Source organism: Tympanuchus pallidicinctus, unplaced genomic scaffold (genome assembly GCF_026119805.1).
Source record: "Tympanuchus pallidicinctus isolate F22 unplaced genomic scaffold, pur_lepc_1.0 scaffold28, whole genome shotgun sequence".
Classification (NCBI taxonomy): domain Eukaryota; kingdom Metazoa; phylum Chordata; class Aves; order Galliformes; family Phasianidae; genus Tympanuchus; species Tympanuchus pallidicinctus.
This window is the reverse complement of record NW_026294745.1, coordinates 4,629,433-4,649,151: the sequence shown is the minus strand read 5'-3', so window position 1 is coordinate 4,649,151 and position 19,719 is coordinate 4,629,433. Positions and strand designations below refer to the sequence as shown.

Genomic DNA, 19,719 nt, shown 5'->3' with positions numbered 1-19,719 from the left:
AGGCCAGAGGTAGCGTGCACATGAGCACACGCAGCAAGGACAGGCTGGCAGCCACGTGGCCCTCAGAGTCCGCTGGCAGGTGTTTATTTGCTCACCCTGGTAACACAGAAAGGCAAGGAGGAAGCAAGTTTGAATTACAATTGAAAGCTGTAATTGCATGGAGGGGCATGGCAGGAGCATGGCCCCTACACCTACAGCAGCACCCGGGGTGAGGAGGCCTGACCCGGGCGCCAGCAGGATGTGCACAGTCACCAGATCTCTGCATGCAGAAAAGCATCACATCCCGTCAATGAGATGCTGCTCAGGGGAAGCTCAGAGGCAAAGCAGCACTGGGGCCATCGCCCTTCCCCACGGGCAGCCCAGCATGGATCAGGGTGCAGCTGATGGATGAGCCACTGCAGTGACAGCGCATGCAGACCACGGTTTTCCATTGCATCACCGCTACCTTGCTTGACCCAAAGGTTAGGAATAACAGTCTGCTGGGCTGCCAGAACAAAGCTATTTCGGGACAGGCTCCGGGCTGACTCCCTGCACAGGGCAGCTCTAAGGCAGGCCCAGCAGCAGTCCCAGGAGCAGGAGAGTGCTGGGACATGGCTTCACTGCTGCAGCACAAGGCATATCAAGTGCCCAGCACGTGCTCCATTGGACAGAATTAGCACGGCCTTGCAGAACGTTGCCCACCTGAGCATGGCTTTTGCTTAAAGAGGGCTGGGCAAACAGGAATTCTCCCAAATATTTGGGACATCAGAAGGAGATTCACTGCTAAACTGTTCTATCCTGCTTCAGCTTCTGCACACCCATTTCCAATGCAGCCTGGGAAAGCAGCTGCTGCCCACAGCTGGACAAAGGTCTTAAACTACACCACAAACATCTGTCAGATCTCACATCATGGGCATCTCCCTCCGAACAGCTCCATGGAAGCAGGTAGGGAAAAAGAGCAGATGGACACAGCACTGGAAAAAGGGACAGTTAAAGCAGAGAATTGCTGTAAAACATCTTTACTTTTGTGTGCTCAGAAAAACAGAGCAGTTACAAGCTTGGGTTGAGCATAATGATAACATTTCAGAGAAGTTGAAGCACAACAATGCAAGTAAGTTGGCAAAGACTTCCATGGCTGCTGTAGAAATCTCTTCCCACAGCTCTGTCAGAAGACAGGCTTTTGTGGAGCCTCCACAGTTCTTCCCAAGCCCTCCTGGGCTGCAGTTAGCCCATTATTTGGCAGCTTCAGAAACAAGCAAAACCATTCTACAGTTCTGCCCCCAAGTGATGTGAATGTGGGCAGTACGTAGCCCATCAACTCAGAGCAGCAGGGTGAGTACCCCAGCACAGAGGAGCTGCAGGGTGCAAAACAGTCACACAACTAGTAACGATCAATGCCCACATACCACCCAACACCATGATTTCCTATTCCCCTGTCCAAAGCAGCCTCAGATTCAGAGAAGCCATCAATTTCTCCAAACTGTTTGGAGGAGGGGGACATATTGTTACTGAGTGGCCCCTATATGAGCTCCCTGGTCTGTTCCACAGGCAAAGCATGCCAGGGCCTTCCTGGCTCAGCTCTCTCTGCATTACAGCTGAGCTGGTGATCTGACATTTCCACCCTTTGAAAGTCAACATACAAACAGGCTTCTGCAATCACAGCTGGTGCTTCCACCTCCAAACCTCCTTTTAACACATCAAGTAACTGATCTCAGCTAAGACCCTGAGCTTTCCAGCTGCACCACCTGTGAGCTGGTGTTGCTCATCAGACACAGGGTGGAAAGGCTTCTCCCTAGAATGCACATTTCCTCACATGAATCCCAAAGAGATGTCACCACAAACCAAGCAGCACAACCCAGAAATCTTGCTGCAATCCCTTGCAGAGCTTGTGGAGTTCCATCCCCACCATAACAGAACAGCTCTGGTGCATATGAAGTGCTAAGTACTGGTGAGCTGCTCAGAGCAGGCTGACTGCTGCTCCAGCAACTGCCAGGTCTTGGGGTCGTTTTTTGACTGTTGGAGGTGTGCATCCCCAAGCTCAAAGCTGTTTTAATTAAAAAAAAAAAAAAAAAAAAAAATTACAAAACACAACCAACAACAGAAAACCAAACCCAGATCCTTCCTGTATCACTGAGGGACAAACCCACCAGAGCTGGCAGTGTAACACTGAGTTGAGGTTCTCACTGCTGACAGGACTATAAATCTCACCAGAGGTTTAGGAGTTTTACTTTATTTCCAACTGAAGACCAGAAAACTGCATGGAGGATGGGGGGGGGGAGCTGTGCTGGCAGCTCCTGCAGTGGCTTTGTAGCTCCTGGCCTTGCAATTTCAACTTGTACTGCAGAAGATTCTGCTTCCCAGCTAACAGCTCCAGCACATGCCTACAGAAATCCCCCACGTACCATTCAGCTTTAATGGCCTTTCCTATTCTTAGCACCAGATTGTATTCTCAAAGCATGTTGCTCTGCCATGTACTCCCTGCTTTTGGCTGTCCTATACTCCTCCCTAGGCTGTACCAGCCCATGAGGGCCAGCCAACTGCCCCACACAGAAATGGCAGCAAAAAGCAAATAAGTGATCCACAACACTGAGCTTACCAGGAACTGCTGGAACACAGAGAGCCAGGACAAGCTACTTGCACAAGGCATCCCCCAGGCTTGCTGCTGGGTTCAGCCTGGTCCCACACCACGTGCACCTGGCAAAGGAGATGGAAAAAGCGAAGTGGTGGGGCTGGAGGCAAGGCTGGGATTTGTCTCCTACAGAGTCACCTGAGAAGCAAAAAACCATCTCTAAAAGCTATAGCAAAGCAGAAAAATGCTACAAGCACCTACCCACCTGCTCATATAGGGCATTAAGCTGAGCTGCTCCACCTGAGATATGGGGCTGAGCCCCAGCACCTGCTCTCCTGCCCACAGTTGTGCAAGGGCAATTGCTGCTTAAACCTGGGGGAGAGAACTTTCATCCTTAAGCAATCAGAAGGACTCGCTTTAGCAAAACCTCCTGGGTAAGGGCCGAGTGTTCCCTTCCCCGGGGCTGCGGGAGGCAGCAGCCCATGTTACACACACACCTGATGTGCGATTTGAGTTAGAGGACAGAGGAAACCTTCTCGCAGCTTTATTGTGTTAAGACGTTGAACACCATGTCATGTCTGAGATTGTTCTTAATGTTATTATTCTTACTTTTAAGTCAGACGTTGCTATAGCTTTGGCTTTTGAAAAGTGCTTCTGCCCACCTTACTTTTTCATCTTTTTCCCTTTTTCTTTTCGTTTTTCTTTTTTCTATTTTTTTTTTCTCTTCTCTCTGTCCTCCCCGCCCCGCTCCGCTCCGTGCTGTGCCGGTTGGAGCGGGCAGTGCCGGGGCTCTGCTGCCCTCCGGCGGCCGCACGGCTCCGTCCCGGGGATGGACACACGGACGGAGCCCAGGCAGCCCCCCTGCTTGCTGCTCAGCCCCGCCGCTCTGCTCGCTTTTGGATCAAAAGCACCGTGGCTTTGGTCCCCCTGCAGCATCCCCACGAGGGGAAATGTCAGGGTGGCTCTGCCCAGCGCAGTGGCACGATGACCCAGTCCACCTTAGCAGGTTTGGCCTTGGTATGTCTGCATCCCGCTGGATCTGGAGGAGCCATTCTGCCACCTTGCCCTCCACCGGCACCAAAAGGATGTCCCGGCACAGCCGAAACCTTGGGTTCCTTCCCCACCCATTGCTGAGAGCTCTTGGTACAACGGTGTCTTTGTGCTGTGGACATCTGCTCCCGGTGCCCCGGCCCTGCAGCTGTGACCCTTGGGCAGCACCAACACCGCTGGCCCCAGTCTGAACCAATGACCTCCCAGGGAGACTCTCTGGCTGCTATTTCCATCCCGGGGAGTGTGATCATCTCACATCAGCACCCAGGGCTCACAGAGCAGTATGGCAGCACAGCAGGCGTCCCGGTTGGCTTTTGTCCCACTGTGTTGGGTACCAGCAGCATCACAAGTGTGCTGCAAGACAGGAGCTTGCACTGGAGGCTCAGTAGGATATTTTTAGTGTCAGCAGGGACCAACAGGGGACAATGGCGGGCCTGGTGTGATCATCACCCAGCATGGTTACATGCTCTGTGGTTGACTGTGCATCACTTGGGGTAGATTTCAATGGCTTTACACTCTGAACCCAAGGATACATTCAATAAGACATTTACTTGGCATAGAACAGGGCTGGCCCTCCCTGCCTGCCCTCAGCTTGAGCAGCACATGGACACACTGGGACAGCTCATCCTTCAGTGCAGAACTACCGAGTGCCCTGTCCATTCAACCATGAGTCACAATAACAATATTTCGTACTCATCTTCTCGAGGGGAACATTAAAAGCCACTGAACTGTTATTTATTATCTGCAGCCAGAGTCAGGAGGCAACTGTGTGCTCCTCCTGTACTGATGGATGTGTCCAAAGGGACCTCAGAAAGAGCCTGATCCAGAACTGCATCATTGAAAGGATGCTACCATCTGAGCAGGCAGGGATGCACCGGCGCAGCAAAGACCACCCCAGGCGGTCACTGTGGCCTCACTGTACAAGGGAGACCAAGTCAAGGACCATCCTAAAGCAGGTCTTGATCTCACATTTCACTCCAAACCTGTGGCTGAGGCACCAGGAGGAGCTTAAGGCTGATTGCATGCATTCCTCCTCCCCACAGCCCGGCCTCTGTGGTGCATCCAGCTATGACAGCAACACAAATCCATCCATTTCAATCCCTCCCAAAATGTAAAACAGCATGAGGCAGAAGCTCCAAGAGCAGAGGAATTCCGGTGCAGGGATGAGGCTGTTGGGGTGACGTCATGGTGTCCTGTTGATAAGGCTGTGCCCAAGCCTGAGCAGCCAGCACCTTACTGAAGGTGGCAGGCTTGATCCAGCAGAGGACTGGGAGCTGTGTGTGTGTAGGCAGCCAAGGTTTATTAGAGAAACTGTTAAACTCAAAAGACTTGGATACAAAGATAAGCTGTGTTGCCTTCTGAAAGGCAAAGCTGATTCTGACCTGTAGAATGGACACAGGTTACCCAGACATCAGTTACCATGGTGGACTGGACAATAAAACAATCACCTTGCAGTTAATCTTCGTGGTGTCAGTTTCTTTCTACCCAGTACATCCAATGGGATGTGTATGTAATGGCAGCACAGCCCGTCCTGCTGCCACCACTGTCCCCACTCAACCACAGCAGTACTTCCCTCCCTCCTCTGCAGTGTTTGGCATCCAAAGCTACACATCTCTATGGAACAGTTCTAAATGCAACGCTAGGCTGCTTTCATCTTCAGCTGGATGGGGGAATAAGAAGGTGCAGAACTCAAAATCTGTTATTAGACCTTTAACTAAAATTAAAAAGAAAAACAAACAAACTAAAAACAGCCACTGTTCACTTCTCATGGAGAATTCAAAACCTTCACCAGCATGTTCCTAGGAATCTTTTTCTGCTTGCAACACTCAGCTGCACGGGATCGCATCCACCCGTCGTCCTGGAGCACCACTGTCCTCTCCGTGTGGTGAGGTGTCATAGGACCACACACAGCAGTGCTGCAGCCCAGAGCAGCGTGAGGCCGGCCGGCAGTCTGAGCACAAAGCAGGCCCGCAGAGGCTCGGAGGCCGAGGTGCAGGAGCAGACCTCATAGCTGTTCTCTGAGCGGCTCTGGTCGTGCTGCCCGGGCTTGGAGCGTGCTCCAATCCTGCTGCTGCCCGCTGCCTCCGGGGCGTCCGCCTGCATGTCGCTGCACACCAGCCAGTCCCTGGCGATGGACTGGGGGTAGCCAGGCTCTGCTTCCAGCTCGCTGTCCAGCACTCGCCAGTACTCCTTACCCCTGAAGAAGTAGCTTGCACCTGGGAAAAGAGATGTTTCCTTTACCAACACTTTTTTTTGCCCAGATTTTCACGCATCTAGCTCTAAATCCAACCACACTCTCAGTGAAGCGCAAACCAGCAGATATCAGGAGACAAGTCACCACAGAACAACATCAGCTGTGTTCTGCTAGTGAAACTGAGTTATGTGGCACCCAGGCGCTTTTGCTCCCTGCCTGCAATGATAGTGTTGCTCAGTGAGCAGAGGAAGCTGCGGCTCAGAGCCTGCCTCTCTGCAGCTTTTGGATGGAGGAAGTGCCAGCCGACATGGGACATGGGACTGTATCCCAGAGCATTGCTTTTTTCCTCACTTTTTGGACCCATCTCACAGACTCACCATCTGACCACCTCATAGCATCATCTAAAGGGCTCGGTATTCCCTTCCATGGAATGGTCTCTGAGGGGTACCCGGCATCCATCCTCCTCTCGTGGTCGTCGTAGCGCCAGCAGAGGTTGTCCTTAAAGAAATAAGTCTTGTCATTGTGGGCCCAGGAGAAGGCAGCATCGATCCCTCCCGGCGGCAGCCCGAAGTCCGAGATGGGCCGTGGGTATCCTTCCTCCACGTTGTTGTCCTTGAACACCCAGTATCTGTCCCCTGAGGAAAGGAGAGAAGCGTGGAGAACGATCACATCAGTTTCGCAGCCGGGGCTGGCCTTCCCTGCAATGAACCAGTACTTTGTTACATATTGCCATGACAACCCTCTGCTGGGCTCTTGGCACCAGATGGGGTCAGGGGGAAGCAACCCGCTGGGACAGCTGCTGAGCTGGAGCTGGGCTGCCCAGCTGGGGGTCCTCATGGTCAGAGAACAGGTCCTCATCCCTCCTCTCCTACTTCACATCCTGCCATGGGGACAGGCACTCTGTCAGCATGAGGTCTCTGGGGACCTGATGCATCTGCAGCACTCTGGGAGACACCTGGCCTGCTTTAAAGGGCAGGCTTTTCCCTTCATTTTCTAGAAAACGTGAAGAAGCACTTAAACAGCAGCAGAGACTCAAAAGCCAGAGTAATTTGTGTGCTTTGGTTTGTATCCAGGGATCGATGAAACGATGCTGGAGAGTGAGAATGAGGCAGTGTTTTATGGCTGGAGAGTAAACCTCTCGTTCCATCATCACGGGCACGATGAAGAGCAGCACTGAGGGCTGTGTGGGAGGGCAGGGGGAAGATAAGGGGGCAGTCTGGATCCAGCATGCATTGAGGGCTGGGGAAGGCATGGCCCTGCTGAGAGGTCTGATGGGATCCCAGAGTCCCCAAGGGAAACACTTCCCTGAACACCAAGGTTGTGTGAGATCCTCTACTGAGCCCTGTACAGCCTGGCTCTGGTGATTCAGCACTTCTGAAATCAGTAATTCACCCCTGCTTGCAGCCCAGCAGCAGACAAAATGCAATTTCCAGCACCGCCAACTCCATGGCTGCTGCCTGCCTGCAGGGCCCTGTGCTGGCACAGGAGGGACATGCTGGGGCAGTGGCATCATGCAGCTTCAGCCATCGCCGTGGCACACCTGGGATGCTCAGAGGATATTGGTTTAGGACGTGAGAGCTAACCTCTCTCCTCCAGCTCTTGCAGGAGAAACTGGAGAGCTCTTTTTTTTAAAAAAAAAAAAAAAAGAGAGAGGATTATATCATTTATGGTAAGAAAAAATGAAGTAGCAGAAATATAGCTAGCAAAATCAACCTCTTCAGGTTCTCATTTGTGTCCCTTCTGTGATTTCTTTTTAAAAAGACAAAAGGCAGGCTCTGTAAGGTGTGAGCAGAGGGTGTTTTATCCTTCTGTTTCACTCTCAAAAAGCATAGATTTCCATTAGGTTTGGCTGAAGTGTGATTTCCCCCACGTCCTGCAGGACACTCTGCCTGCCTTCCCCTGGTGCCTCTCGCCCCGGTGTGGGCAACACCTGACCTGTGCTGGGAGAAGGTGAGCCCTGGGGTCTCTGCAGGAACAGAGCCATGCTGCATGGCCCTGTACTGGGGGCACACACCGTTGCTCGCTCTCACCTTTGAAGAACACAATCTTGTGGTCGCTGGTCCTCTCATAGACGGCGTCCACGCTGTCCAGGTTGAGGGGCAAGCCCCGCCAGAACCGGTGGATCTGCGCCGGCTGGAGGGAGACCAAGTGCTTATTGCGGGTCAGTCTCCAGAAGTACTTGCCTGGAGGGACAGAGGGCATTACTGACCTACCCCAGTGCCCACCGCCGTGCAGGACGGGCCGGCACCACGCCATGCATCGGCAGAGGGAAGCGAAGCGTGCGAGACAGGAGCCGCGGGCTTTACAGCAGCAGCTGCTGGCACTTTGTGTTCCTGGCAGCTCTTAGAAGAAATCCCCCTTCTGGGGGATCAAAACAACCCCCCAGCACTGTGCTGCCTAGGACTCAGCCTGGCTTTCTGCAGGGTGCTGATGGTGCTTTCACCCCAGAGGGCTCTGCACACTGAGATCCTGATTTGGAGCAAGAAGTCTGAGAGCGAACCCACAGCTCTGCCCCGTGTTTATTACTGCCCATTAGAAATGACCGTGTGTTATTTACATCTGCTCTCGCACAGGTTCCCAAGGGAAACGAGCAACAGAAAGCAGAGATGTGCCTTCAGATTGGTATTCAGCACATTCAGCGCTTTCTCCGGAGCTGGCAGATTGTGACACTGTCTTTCAAAATGTTATGGAAATTGGATCCTGGCCTAATAACGCAGGAGGCAAAATTCTAACGCTTAAACATCTGCAGCGAGGGGTTTTTATTATAATTACAAGGATTTATATCATATTCTTGTTCTTCTGCTCCAGTTTGCGTATTTGCTCTATTTGACTGAGACCTACAAATGAATAATACATTCAGATGTGGTAGGAATTGCCATAATTATAGATTCTTTTTAAGAACGTTAAAAAGAAGAGTATTCAGATTTGGTGGCATTGTACATCTATGGAAATGCTTGTAATTAAATAAAGATGATCTCTGCATCTCTAATTAGAGAGACGCTAGAAAAAAGATGGATTTTCACTTTTTTTTTTTTTAAAGAAATCCATCTCAACGTAATTCCTTCTCTTGTAGGCACACATCTGAGCTTCTGAGAGCTGTGTGCTCATTGGCACAACTAGGGAAAGCCTAAGTGCTTTTGACTTGATTGTCCTGTCCCAGCAGGGCTCAGCAGGGTGCAGCTGCAGCCAGTGAGATGCGCAGCAATGCTCAGGGGCAGCTGTGCTCAGGGCTCTTGGCTATTTCTGTTGAAAACTATCAGGAAAATAAGATGAGAAAGGTAGCTGTAGCAATGAATTCTTAATATGATGGCCCCGCTCTGCCCATGCTCGTGCCTTGTCGCAGCCAAGCCTGCTATCCCGAGTGCTGCAGTTGGTTGGACAGTATCAGCCAAAGCCAGGCACGGGGGAACGGCTGCCATCCGCATGCAGAAATACAACAAAGGAGAAACTCCCAAACCCCATGTTTGTTTAAAGAGCTTGATTTAAAACCACCCTCCAAGCTGGCAAACTGAGTAGGATTAAAGCCAAGTGTGAACTCCTGCCATCCCGAGTGTCTCGTTTTACATGGATGACGGGCTGAGGCAATTGCTTTCTTTAATACGAGGTGATTTTGATTCCAGCTGCGTACCATGCTCTCAGTACTTCAGATGCCTCTGGCAAGATAGCTGCCTGCAAACACGCACACAGGCCAAAGTTGTTCCAAAACTTCAGAAATTTGCAGTCAGGCACTGAAATCAAAGCAAACAGCATTGCAGCAGTGCGGGGAACCCATCACTGCTTTCAGTAGGGAAAGTCCTCAGGAGTTCGGGTTGCTGTGTTGGATGGCACTCAGCGATGCTTCTCTCCAGCCAGGGAACCAGCCATGTTAGCTCAGAACACAATGTCCAGCGGTGGATGGAGCTCATCCCTGGGGCTCACCGCAGTCCTGCCCAGGAGGAGATGTCCCAGCTCCCTGCTGCACAGCCGGGTGCTGACGGCAGGCTGAGCCCTCGGCTGCTGCTCTCCAGGGCAGTGTGCAGCTGGCACATGCTGACATTCTGCTCTTCCAATTTGCATTTTGGCCCGCAATAAATATACCCAAAAATAGCTGTCAAGATGGAATTCTCTTTAGTTTTCCTTTTTTTTTTTTTTTTTAATCCCCTCTGCAAGACAGATATCCATTTATCCTGCGTACAAGTTGTTGTCTCTCATTTTCCTGTCTTCTCCATGGCTTCTGTACAAATACTTCAGGGGAACAGCCTCCATTTTGTTTCCCTCAGACAATACCAAGTTCTCTGGAGCTCTTAATGGTTACAGTCAGATGGATGCTGCTCTTGATCCCTGGGGAGATGCTTTTGCGTCCCTGCTGGGTGGCTTTGGGGTCACTAAGCAGTGTCTGGGAATGGAAAGCACTGGGCGTTTTTCCATCAAGATGAGAAAAAAGCTCATGGAGGCCAGCACAGATAGGCTCTGTGCAGCTGAAGAGGCACCAATGGTATCCTTGTCAACAGCTTGCAACCCTGGGGACACACTGCTAGCAAGTGTTTGCTAACGCGGAACCAGATGGTTCTATAATTGTACGTGTGTTGTCTTTGAGTGATGCACAGCAAGTGGCATCAAGGAAGATGAAGTGTGGGAGGAAAGGAAAATTGAAAGCATTCAAGTGAAAAGCAAGAGAGTTCTGCTCGCTCCGCCATCCTTGTTTCTACCCATACTTTGGATCTGATGGTGCACATTGTGTGGACGTGGTGCAGGGTGGGCAGTTTTCTTCTGCCAAGAGGTTAGATGTGCACAGACATTGAAACGTGCTCATCAGCCATCCTCAGCCATTGCGGGCTGATGAAGTGTCTCAGAGCTTTTATTTGAGCTGAAAGAATTCAGCAGCATGTGAAGCGCCTTCCTGGGCCTTCAGGTCCTGCAGGACCCATAAGCGCTCTCCAGTCTGCAAACTCAAAGCCAGCTTATCCTGATTGCATGCCCTGGACTTTCCAATACCACCTCCGTAATGTCATGTGAATGTCACCACAGGGCCATAGGCATGCTGGGTTACTTACCTTTGAAGAAGAAAGCCTCTCCTCTGATCTGGGCTACCGCATCAAAGTGAGTGTTGCACCTGTTGGGCACATCCCGCCGCAGCCTGCACAGAGATGGCCAGTTGGTGAGCAGGGGCTGTGCCCCAGGTCCCCATCCTAGAGACCCCCCTCCCCACCAGCCATGTGCATGAGGATTTCCAAGGTCAACCTAGGCACTCATCAGCCTGCAGATGCCTTTGTGGAACGTGCATTCCCTGGACCACTGGTGAGCTGGTGCAGGGATGTGCTCTTCTTGCGCTGGCTCTACAAAACTAGTGGGGACAGAGGTGGTCCCACTCCTTGGTGGCACAGCACCGGCTGTCCCCAGGCAGGACACATGAAGGGTTGGAGCCATTCAGCACATCACCACAGCAGCTGGGACTCAGAAACTCAGAGCCATATAGCAGAAAGCAGCAGAGACAAAACAGAAGGATGCAGAGGTGAGAAAATGCCACATGATATATGGCAAAAGCTACCTGGCAAGTGGCAGGCTTAGATGCTGAGCTGCCTTTAACAAGGTGGGTGGGAAAGGCACAGAGTATGAAGGACCTAAGAGCTGTGGAGACCATGTGAGGAATGATGATTGATAGAGAACAAGGAAAGGATGCTGGGAACACGCAGAGAAGAGCTGATGTGGGTGACAGGGAAGCATAAATCTAATTTGCTGACAGAAGATCTGTGCAGCTAGCACCAGCTTAGGCACAAAGTGACAGATGTGGCAGTGAACTCCATTCAAGCTCACGATCACACGTGGGGCAGGAGGAGGAGGTCACTGTAAATATGTTCCCAGTTATTCCAGCTGCTGCCATGAGACCACAGCTCCTACAGCAGTGGGGACCACGGTGCCATGGGCACCACACCAATCAGGACAAGGAGGGGTGTAGAAGATGCTGAAATGAGAGGAGGTAATTGTGCAGAGGTGCTTCCTCAATATTAGATTTTTCTACATCCCTGTTACTGTGGAAATATTTCACTGTTGATGCTCTCACTGCTGTTATCACCTCTGTGCAGGAGGGGAATTGGGGCACAGGGACATGAAGTGACCTCCTCAGGGTTGCACCCTGGATGGGCAGATCAGGGGGTGAAGGTGACAGGCTCCATCTCTGCTGCTCTCTCTTGGGCACTCCCCGTACCCAGCCAGAATGCGTGTGACCATGAACTCCTGCTTTTTGTTCAGTGTCCCTTCCCCTCTTCACTGTCCTGCTGCTCTGCTAGTAATATCTTGGTAACTCCAATGCTTATTAATGATCTAGATCTGGAGCTTCCCCTAATGAGGGCATGCTGGCTGCTCACTGACACTCTTAGCAGTCCCTTGCCAGCTCAAACCTTCACTTGAGTCAGGCTATCGGACCATTCGCTCCAATATTCACCCCCACAGGTACCTCAGGGAGTTGTTCACTGCAGAAAGATTTAGGTAAGTGATGCAGACACTAATCAGGATACTGCTGAAGAAGTCTGATTAACATTTCAGCAAGGGCGGGTTCACCTAAGGGTGATGGGGACAAATTTCCATTAACATAAGTAAAATTTCAAGTCTTAAGGAAATGCAGAGTGTTTCAAGATAATGCAGAACTTCTAGGCGTGCCTTGAATTACAAGAATTACCTAAACGATTAACAGCAATCATCATTTGTTGTTGCTCTTAACCACTGTGGGCACTGCTTAATAAGTTCAGCAGTGACTGGAAGTGACTGAGAGATGTAAGGAGGAAGGGACACTCTGTGTGAGTGCGCTTATCAGATGGCAAGAGGTCCAGAGGGGAATAGCACAGACAAGATCCTGATGACTAGTGGGGCTCTGCTATTTCATGTCATTCACAGGAACATCAGCAACAGCTGGAAAGAAATGAACTTACGGGACAGTGGAGCGGTTCTCAGGCAGCTCTGGAAGGAGAGGATGGTCCTCAGTTTTGCTCCCTTCAGGCTTGGCTGTGGGGGACACAGATTCTCTGACTCCTGTGTGTAAAGACAAAGAAGCAGTAGAGAGACACACACCCTCCCCACAGCCCCACTCACCCCAAAATACAGCTCAGAAACAGGCCATGGCTGGGCAAGAGACAAGGGCTTACCATAGAGCTGCCAGATTCTGACTTTATCTTCATAAGGCAGGTCGTACTTCAGAGGGTCCCCAACTGGACCTTGGTAGTAGGGCCTCATGATAGACTCTATAGCTGAGATGTGGGTCAAGCCAATGGCATGGCCAAACTCGTGGACAGCAACAGCAAATAGGTCCATCCCATGAGCATCTGGAAATACATAATTGAAATCAAACTCATTATGTGTTGGATAAACTGGAAAACAAATTTTTGAATAGGTGAAGCGTGAAGAAATGTTCCTCCTGTTGGAAAAAGGAAGCGGAAGTGTGACTTAGGAAATAGAAAGCCAGGCATCAGTTCACAGTGTGAGCGCTCAGTCTTGGACATCAGGGAGAGTATATTTAACAATGACACCTCCCTGATGACTTCTTTTTTCAGTCTGAGCTCTCTCTCTCTCTTTCCCCAGATGTCCTCATTTGCCATCCAACTCATAGTGCCTCATATTGCACCCACACAGATCCACCCTTCTAACAAAAGGCTCACTCTAGAGCTTCAGATGCTCGGGTCAGATCTAGACAGGGCTTAATGTCCACTTCCAAACCTACATCATCACTTCCAAAACAAAGAACCGCTCCCAGAAGCCCTGTGGGGCCAACCCCAGTTGGTGCATCCCTACTACCTGACTCCAGATGGGCTGTGTCAAGCACACGTGCAATTGCTGGTCCTCCCTGCACAGCAGTGCCCTGTGGAGCTATGTTGATGACTTTATGTATGGTTCTGAGAAAGTTCACAACTGCAAGTGTTGTAATGGAATGGCTGGGAAACCGAATGGCTCTGCAAATCTCAGGGGAGCCCCATGTTTCAAATCAGTGATCCTGAATCCTGTGCTGTTCTTTGCTGTCTCCACAGGGCCTGAGGTGCTGGGGGATATTTTTGCTGAATTTTTGCTTTTTCCTTGATGACTATTATTTACAGTGCCTGTAAACAGCCAGGGTGTTTATAACCTGTGCTGTTTTCTTCAGCACTGGGTGAGAACAAGACATATGCTTTCTGACATTTTAATGCCAAACTGACAACCTTGGGGGATATTTTTATATCACCTACCAACCTGTTATTTTTGAATCACTGGGGAGAACAAAATGAATGAAAGATGAAGGTTGGGTAGCTCCAAGACCTTCAAAACAGAGGGCAGCCTTCTCACCATCAGATTCACCACCTTGTTCCTCGGGAGCACTGAACCCACTCCTCCACCTGAGTGCTTAACAGACAACTGCAACCAGCAGGCACAAAATGGGCACCAATCAATTGCTGATAATACACACGCTAATGGAAGCTACAGGGCCTCAGTGTCTGCCTCTGCCCTGTCTGTCTGCAATGCAGAATCTGCTCTTGACTGCACAGCTCTGAGCCCAACCAACCTGATGACCGAAAGGTCCAGTATTCATCATCATCAAAATGAGTGTCCCCTGCTGTGTGATGGTCTCCAGGGAAGAAAGCGTGTGCCACCGTGCCTCCAGGCCCGTCGAAGGGATAGCCGTCGTTGTGATCAGCCTTGGAGAAGTCAATCTGGATGTCGGCGTTGTTGCCTGCCACCTCGTGGAAGTTGAGCGGGGTGATGTCGCTCCAGACTTTCAAGGCATAGTACATCAGGGCACGAACTGTGTCGTGGCCCAGGTGGGACTCTTTGGGGAAGGTGCGGACTCTGAAAGAAAGAGGGCAACAAGGAGGGGAGGAGAGGGGCACAAACAAGCTACTCCAAGGACCAGCAGGAAGAGAAGTAGATGCACAGGGAAACCCAGTAAAGATTTGCAGTCACCATTTATTTCCCAGTACGTCCGCTGGGGCAGCGCATTCTGAAACCAGTATGCTGCCAGCAGTCTCTGAGACTGCAACCCATAACAAGGAGGAAGAAAGAATGCCTTTGATGTAAATCTCATTCAAAACTCCTCTAAATTCTTGCCTGCAGGACACAGACTGATGGAGCACCGCGCTTGAGAAGCTCTTGCCTTGCTTCTTGGTGGAAAGGGCACTAATTAGTTGAGGCTTAATGCACTACTGCACTCAGCAGCTCATCCTCACTTCCAGCTTTGTCTTGCCCTGAAAGAGAACCAGGTGGGAGCAGCAGTGTGCTGGCATTTGTCCTGCAGCAGAGCAATTCAAACCTCTCTTTTGTTCTGAGTTGGAATGGAAAAAGCCAGCAATTCCTGCATAGCCAAACCTGGAAAAAGAATCCCTAATATTGCTGATTTAATAGGGTGAAAAGTCAAAGATGCAGTGAGGCACATTGGCTTCAGAAAGAGTGTGTTTGGATCCTCTCTCGTTGACAATTTAGACAAAAATTAGCACATTTCAGGAAAACTTACTGTTGACCGAGTAATTACTGATGGAAACCAATTCTGCTTGAAAATTTCTGGCCAGCTCTACCCCAGTAATAATAGGCACTTTATTTCTTGTGTACCAGCACACCAACCAAAGTGTTCATGAAATATTCATGGCCTGACAAATTTTAAAAGCTGAAGCAACAATTATGATCACCTCACTGCCCTCCTGCATAATATAGCTGGGAGAACATCGCTCAGCACGAGACCACTCCCTGGCCCCAGAGTGCAGTAATGACCTGAACTAAACCTCTAGAGGTAATTACAGGTGTCAGAAAGGGATGTCATGGCACTCAGCTCTTCCTATGAATAGCGATTTGGGTATTGGGAGGACTGAAGTGAAGGGAATAGGAACGACTCATTGGCTGAGTTTGGATGCTCTTGCTTACACACATTTCCTTCAAATCCCACGCCCATGGAGCTGCAGCCCAATGTGAGTTATCACCTCCCAGTCTGGTCAAAGTTGCAAAAAAAAGAGCAAAAATTGGTCAGAACCATGCCTCTGCTGTATCTATGCAAAGAGAGAACTTCAGTAGCAAAGAAAACATGTTTGCACACATGCAGCATCCGATAATCACAGGACCGCAAACAAAACACATATAGAATGGAGACAGAATGGTGCCAAATTAGAATAAACACTTCTTAGGCAACTTTTTATGTATGGAAGGGACGATTTATGATCAAATGGTGGGTAGGTTCCCCTTAATACCACAGAACGCAATTGGTATTGCCGTGATTAAAAGCGTCATTGTGAACCTCCACAGTACAAAAAAGGTTATCCCATTTCCAGATATACCTTAACTAAGTATTTTCATCTTCTGAAAGAGTTCTCTGGACTTACGCAAAGCCTTTGTTGCTTTTATGTCCACTGAGCAAGTAATTACATGCACAAAGCACACCCTGCTTATCGCAGGAATTAAGCCATCCCTTGCAAAATCAGGGTGCCCAGGACTCAAGTTTTCTGTCATTATCTGTTCTTTCCTCCTCAAGCACTGCTCAGCCTTCTGCAGCTGTAGAATAAGCACAAAAAATCTGATCTCCCTGCTAATAGGACAGCGGATGGAAAGCCCTCTCTGAGTAGACAAACATTATTAATATTCATTCCAATCTCTGACTCCAGAAACATTAGATTAAAGCAGAAACGGAATCAACACTTGCTCTGCGTCTTATAAAAGGTCCTGCACCCCTGAGCTGACCTGTTTTTATTAGCATGCCATAGGTGTAAATGAACACCCCCCATCCTTCATTCATTACCACTGTTATTTTTCAGGAGAATCCTGTCAGGGTTTTCAATTCAACTTCTGATTTGATTGCAGAAGCTCTGCTAATTGCTTGCAATGAGATTAGGAGAAAACTATTATACCGACAGGATGTTTGTTGGCATTATGTTACCCAGTTCCACTGAACAGGAGGCACATTTCCAGCACAATGCAGATGCACACAGAGATAAATAAGCTCCCTCCCACCTTGAGCATTATTATTATTTGTGGTAAATGGAGCTTAGGTACCCAGTGGAGAGCAGCTCTCCTTCCTGGATGTTAACCCTGATGAGACTACCCTTAAAGAGCACCTGTCATGGGTAAAAGCCTAATTTGAGTAATTGGAGAGAAACCTCTTTCCTCCAGATAGCCCCAAAGCGTGGCGGGGTGCGAGCTGGAGCAGCAGCCCCTTTGGAGAAGCCCCTCCTCTGATGAAGCTGCAGGCTGCTGCTGCGGGTGGCCTCAGCTGCTGCCAGTCATGTGTTCCCTGGGTGCCCTTCTTCCTCAGTCCCATCTCAAGGTGATTTGGGTCCAAGCGGTGGATAACAGAGGTCAGAGAGGGCTGCTCCAGCTGGTTGCTGCAGGGAGCCAACCACAATGGCCATTTTGAATTCTGGGCTCCTCTTTGGGTTTTATCCTCAGAAAGGCAAAAGCAAAAGAGTATTAGCGATGTACGAGAAATCAATTGCTGGTTAATGAAAGCACTCCTTCATGTTGTGCAGCCCTGATACTACAGAGAACTAAAATAAATGCTGATCACTACTGAGCACCGCAGGCCATGGATTGCCTGATAAACCCACATTGATTTTTCTGAGGGGGGAGGAGGGCACAATTGATGGGGCCACGGCCGTGGTGCGGAACTGGTGTCACCCATGGCACCTCAGTGTGACGTGAAGCACATCACAGACATCACCTGCTTGTGCTCAGGGGTGAAAAGAAGAATCCTGAGCAACCTGCATGGCTGTAAGATGCTGTGTGCAGGGCAGTGCCTTCTTCACTGCTGCGTGTGCCTGTCCTTAGAGCATCCTTCAGTACAGCTTTGTTGGAAGCTTTATCCCCACCTTACAGCTCTTCACGTTTTCTTCTTCACCTTTTAAATGCAAGGCGTAATAGAGTTTGGGTTTGTTTGATTTTTTTCTTTTTTTTAAACTTCAGTCAATGTGTAAAAGGTAAGCACGTAAAACTTTATGTCTGTATCGACAGATTTTCATGGCAGTTTCAAAACAGCTATTTTAATCTCAAGTGTTGGGTGTAAATACCACGCTGGAGTTTCTACACTGCTATAGCCTTCCCTTGGCTTATACAGCCCTCAGTCATAAAATACAGCTCTTTCTTGAATGACAGCCAAGACTCTGGGAAGGATGAAATGAAAAAAATGCAGAAATAAGTTTGTCAGGAGATGGACTTTTTATACCAGGCATATAACATCATCTCAAACCTAAGGGCTTTTTTTATGGCAATGCATGCAGCAGTCACACAGCACGGCTGGGGGTTTCCTGGGGTTGTGCCCACCAGAAGAGCCCAACCCCTGGGATGGCCACATTTGTCAGCAGGGACCGCCAAGGGATTTGTCACTGTGCTGGGAGGTGGACTCGCTCCAGGCACGACTTCAAGATCAAAGGGAAGTTTATTATTAGTAAGGAGGCCTCATCATGCCACGCACGTGGGTTTGTAGGACCCGGGGCATCCAGCTCTTTCCAGTGGTTCTTGGGAGAGCACTCACAGCCACACATGGGCTTTCAGGGTGGAAACACGTGTCTCAAAGAGCACAGGTCTCAGTGGGACAGGGAGAAGGAGTGATTCATTTCCAGACCCTCACCTGCAGCCTGGCTCCAGAGTCAGACCTCAACTTTTGTGTTTTTGTGTCAGCAAACACACACATCGCTTCATGGCTTTAGGGGAAATATATTCTCCTGTGGCAAGGACTAGAAAAAAGGGACCAGATGCCTCCATTACCCTAAAAATGCTCCCAATGCTTGGACTCAGGTGATAAGATCAAGGGAAAAAGACATATTTGTGCCAAGCCAAATCTTTGACAGCTGCTTGAGATGGTGCAAAGCCCCAGGGAGCTCATGAGAAATTACACTGCAATGCAGCAAAAAACTAGCAAAAAGCCTCTGCTGGCCTGTGGCCACACAGGTCTGTGGTCCTGTGGTTGGAGCTCTTACCTCCAGGACAGGTTCCTCTTGTTCCACTTGGTCACAGCCTGCGTGTGCCGCTTCCTCCTGGCTGCTAGGCCAGCCATGTCGGGCAAGGAGCAGCGAGGGGTCTTCATCAGCTGCAGCGTGGCCTCGTCTGGTGGTGAAGAAAGAGAAAAGATGGGTGTAACGGGAAAGCTGCAGCTATGGGATGAGAAATACCACAGCAGCCACCTCCACCAGCTGATGGTAGTGACTGGGGCCATAACCTGAGCCCACCCATGAGTCCTATATGAGTCCAGTCCCCCTTCCCATGCAGCAAACACAGTTGCAACAGAAAGCACGGCCCTTTTCCTGGGCTTCCTGCAGCCTGCGAGGGGGTGGAGGAGAAATAATAATTGCAAGTGCTTAATTAGGAGCAGAGGGGAAAGTCTCGGTGCTGCTGAGATGGGGACGTGGGCAGCAGCTGCTCAAGTGGCACCGGCTGCTCCAAGGCTGTGCATCTGCTGGCTAATTGTCTCCTTGAATGGCAGCAGGAGGTCATGGCCACGTCCGGGTGGCAACGTGCAGGGACAACGGCAGCCTGAGGGCAAACAGGGAACCATTCACCACTGGGATAAAGCTGGCTTTCTGCTGTCCTCAATAAGGCCATTGAGCGGGTGGCCCCACGCTGGGCAGCTCTCAACAGGCTTTGGGCAGCTCCATCCCGGTTGGATGCGGTCACCCCCACTGGTGGCTGAGCCATCATCCTCCCCTGCACTGTGCTCTGCTGGTGGAGAAACCAAATCACTCCCTGCTCAAATTCAGAAGTTCAATCGGAATTTTTGTTCCATTCAAATTGAGGCTGCAATTAAAGCTTTGAACGGAACAACCTATCAGCCTTAGTTTCTCTGTCTCTTTTCTTTCTGAGCACATCAAGAGCTATTTTAAGCTATTTTAAGCACGACAGTAACCCCAAGGGTGTGTGGGTCTGGTGAAATAATTGCTTGCCTCAGGTTGCTGAAAGCACAAGGCAACAAAGCACCTGAGCCATGTAATTACTCTTCCAGCTGCAAACAGGGACGTCT

General features: G+C 50.1%; 2 protein-coding genes across 5 annotated transcripts in view; both read right to left on the bottom strand.

Moving 5' to 3' along the window:
* Positions 1-4,753, bottom strand: part of ULK1 (unc-51 like autophagy activating kinase 1) — a 90,705-nt gene extending 85,952 nt beyond the window's left edge. For all 3 annotated transcript variants that reach the window (XM_052690837.1, XM_052690840.1, XM_052690838.1), the window contains exon 1: positions 2,576-4,753. In XM_052690837.1, the coding sequence (XP_052546797.1) occupies positions 2,576-2,626 (51 nt within the window). In that variant the 5' untranslated portion in view covers positions 2,627-4,753. The remainder of the gene's footprint in view (positions 1-2,575) is intronic.
* Positions 4,754-4,877: 124 nt separating this feature from the next.
* MMP17 (matrix metallopeptidase 17) overlaps positions 4,878-19,719 on the bottom strand; it is a 39,680-nt gene continuing 24,838 nt past the window's right edge. Inside the window, exons 3-10 of one of the 2 annotated variants that reach the window (XM_052690842.1) lie at positions 18,683-18,809; positions 14,296-14,579; positions 12,911-13,087; positions 12,698-12,770; positions 10,826-10,908; positions 7,823-7,975; positions 6,170-6,427; positions 4,878-5,814 (exon numbers count right to left, since the gene is read on the bottom strand). In XM_052690842.1, coding sequence (XP_052546802.1) covers positions 5,492-5,814; positions 6,170-6,427; positions 7,823-7,975; positions 10,826-10,908; positions 12,698-12,770; positions 12,911-13,087; positions 14,296-14,579; positions 18,683-18,809 — 1,478 coding nt within the window. In that variant the 3' untranslated portion in view covers positions 4,878-5,491. Of the gene's footprint in view, positions 5,815-6,169; positions 6,428-7,822; positions 7,976-10,825; positions 10,909-12,697; positions 12,798-12,910; positions 13,088-14,295; positions 14,580-18,682; positions 18,810-19,719 lie in introns of both variants that reach the window. The other variant, XM_052690841.1, reaches the window with a different exon arrangement.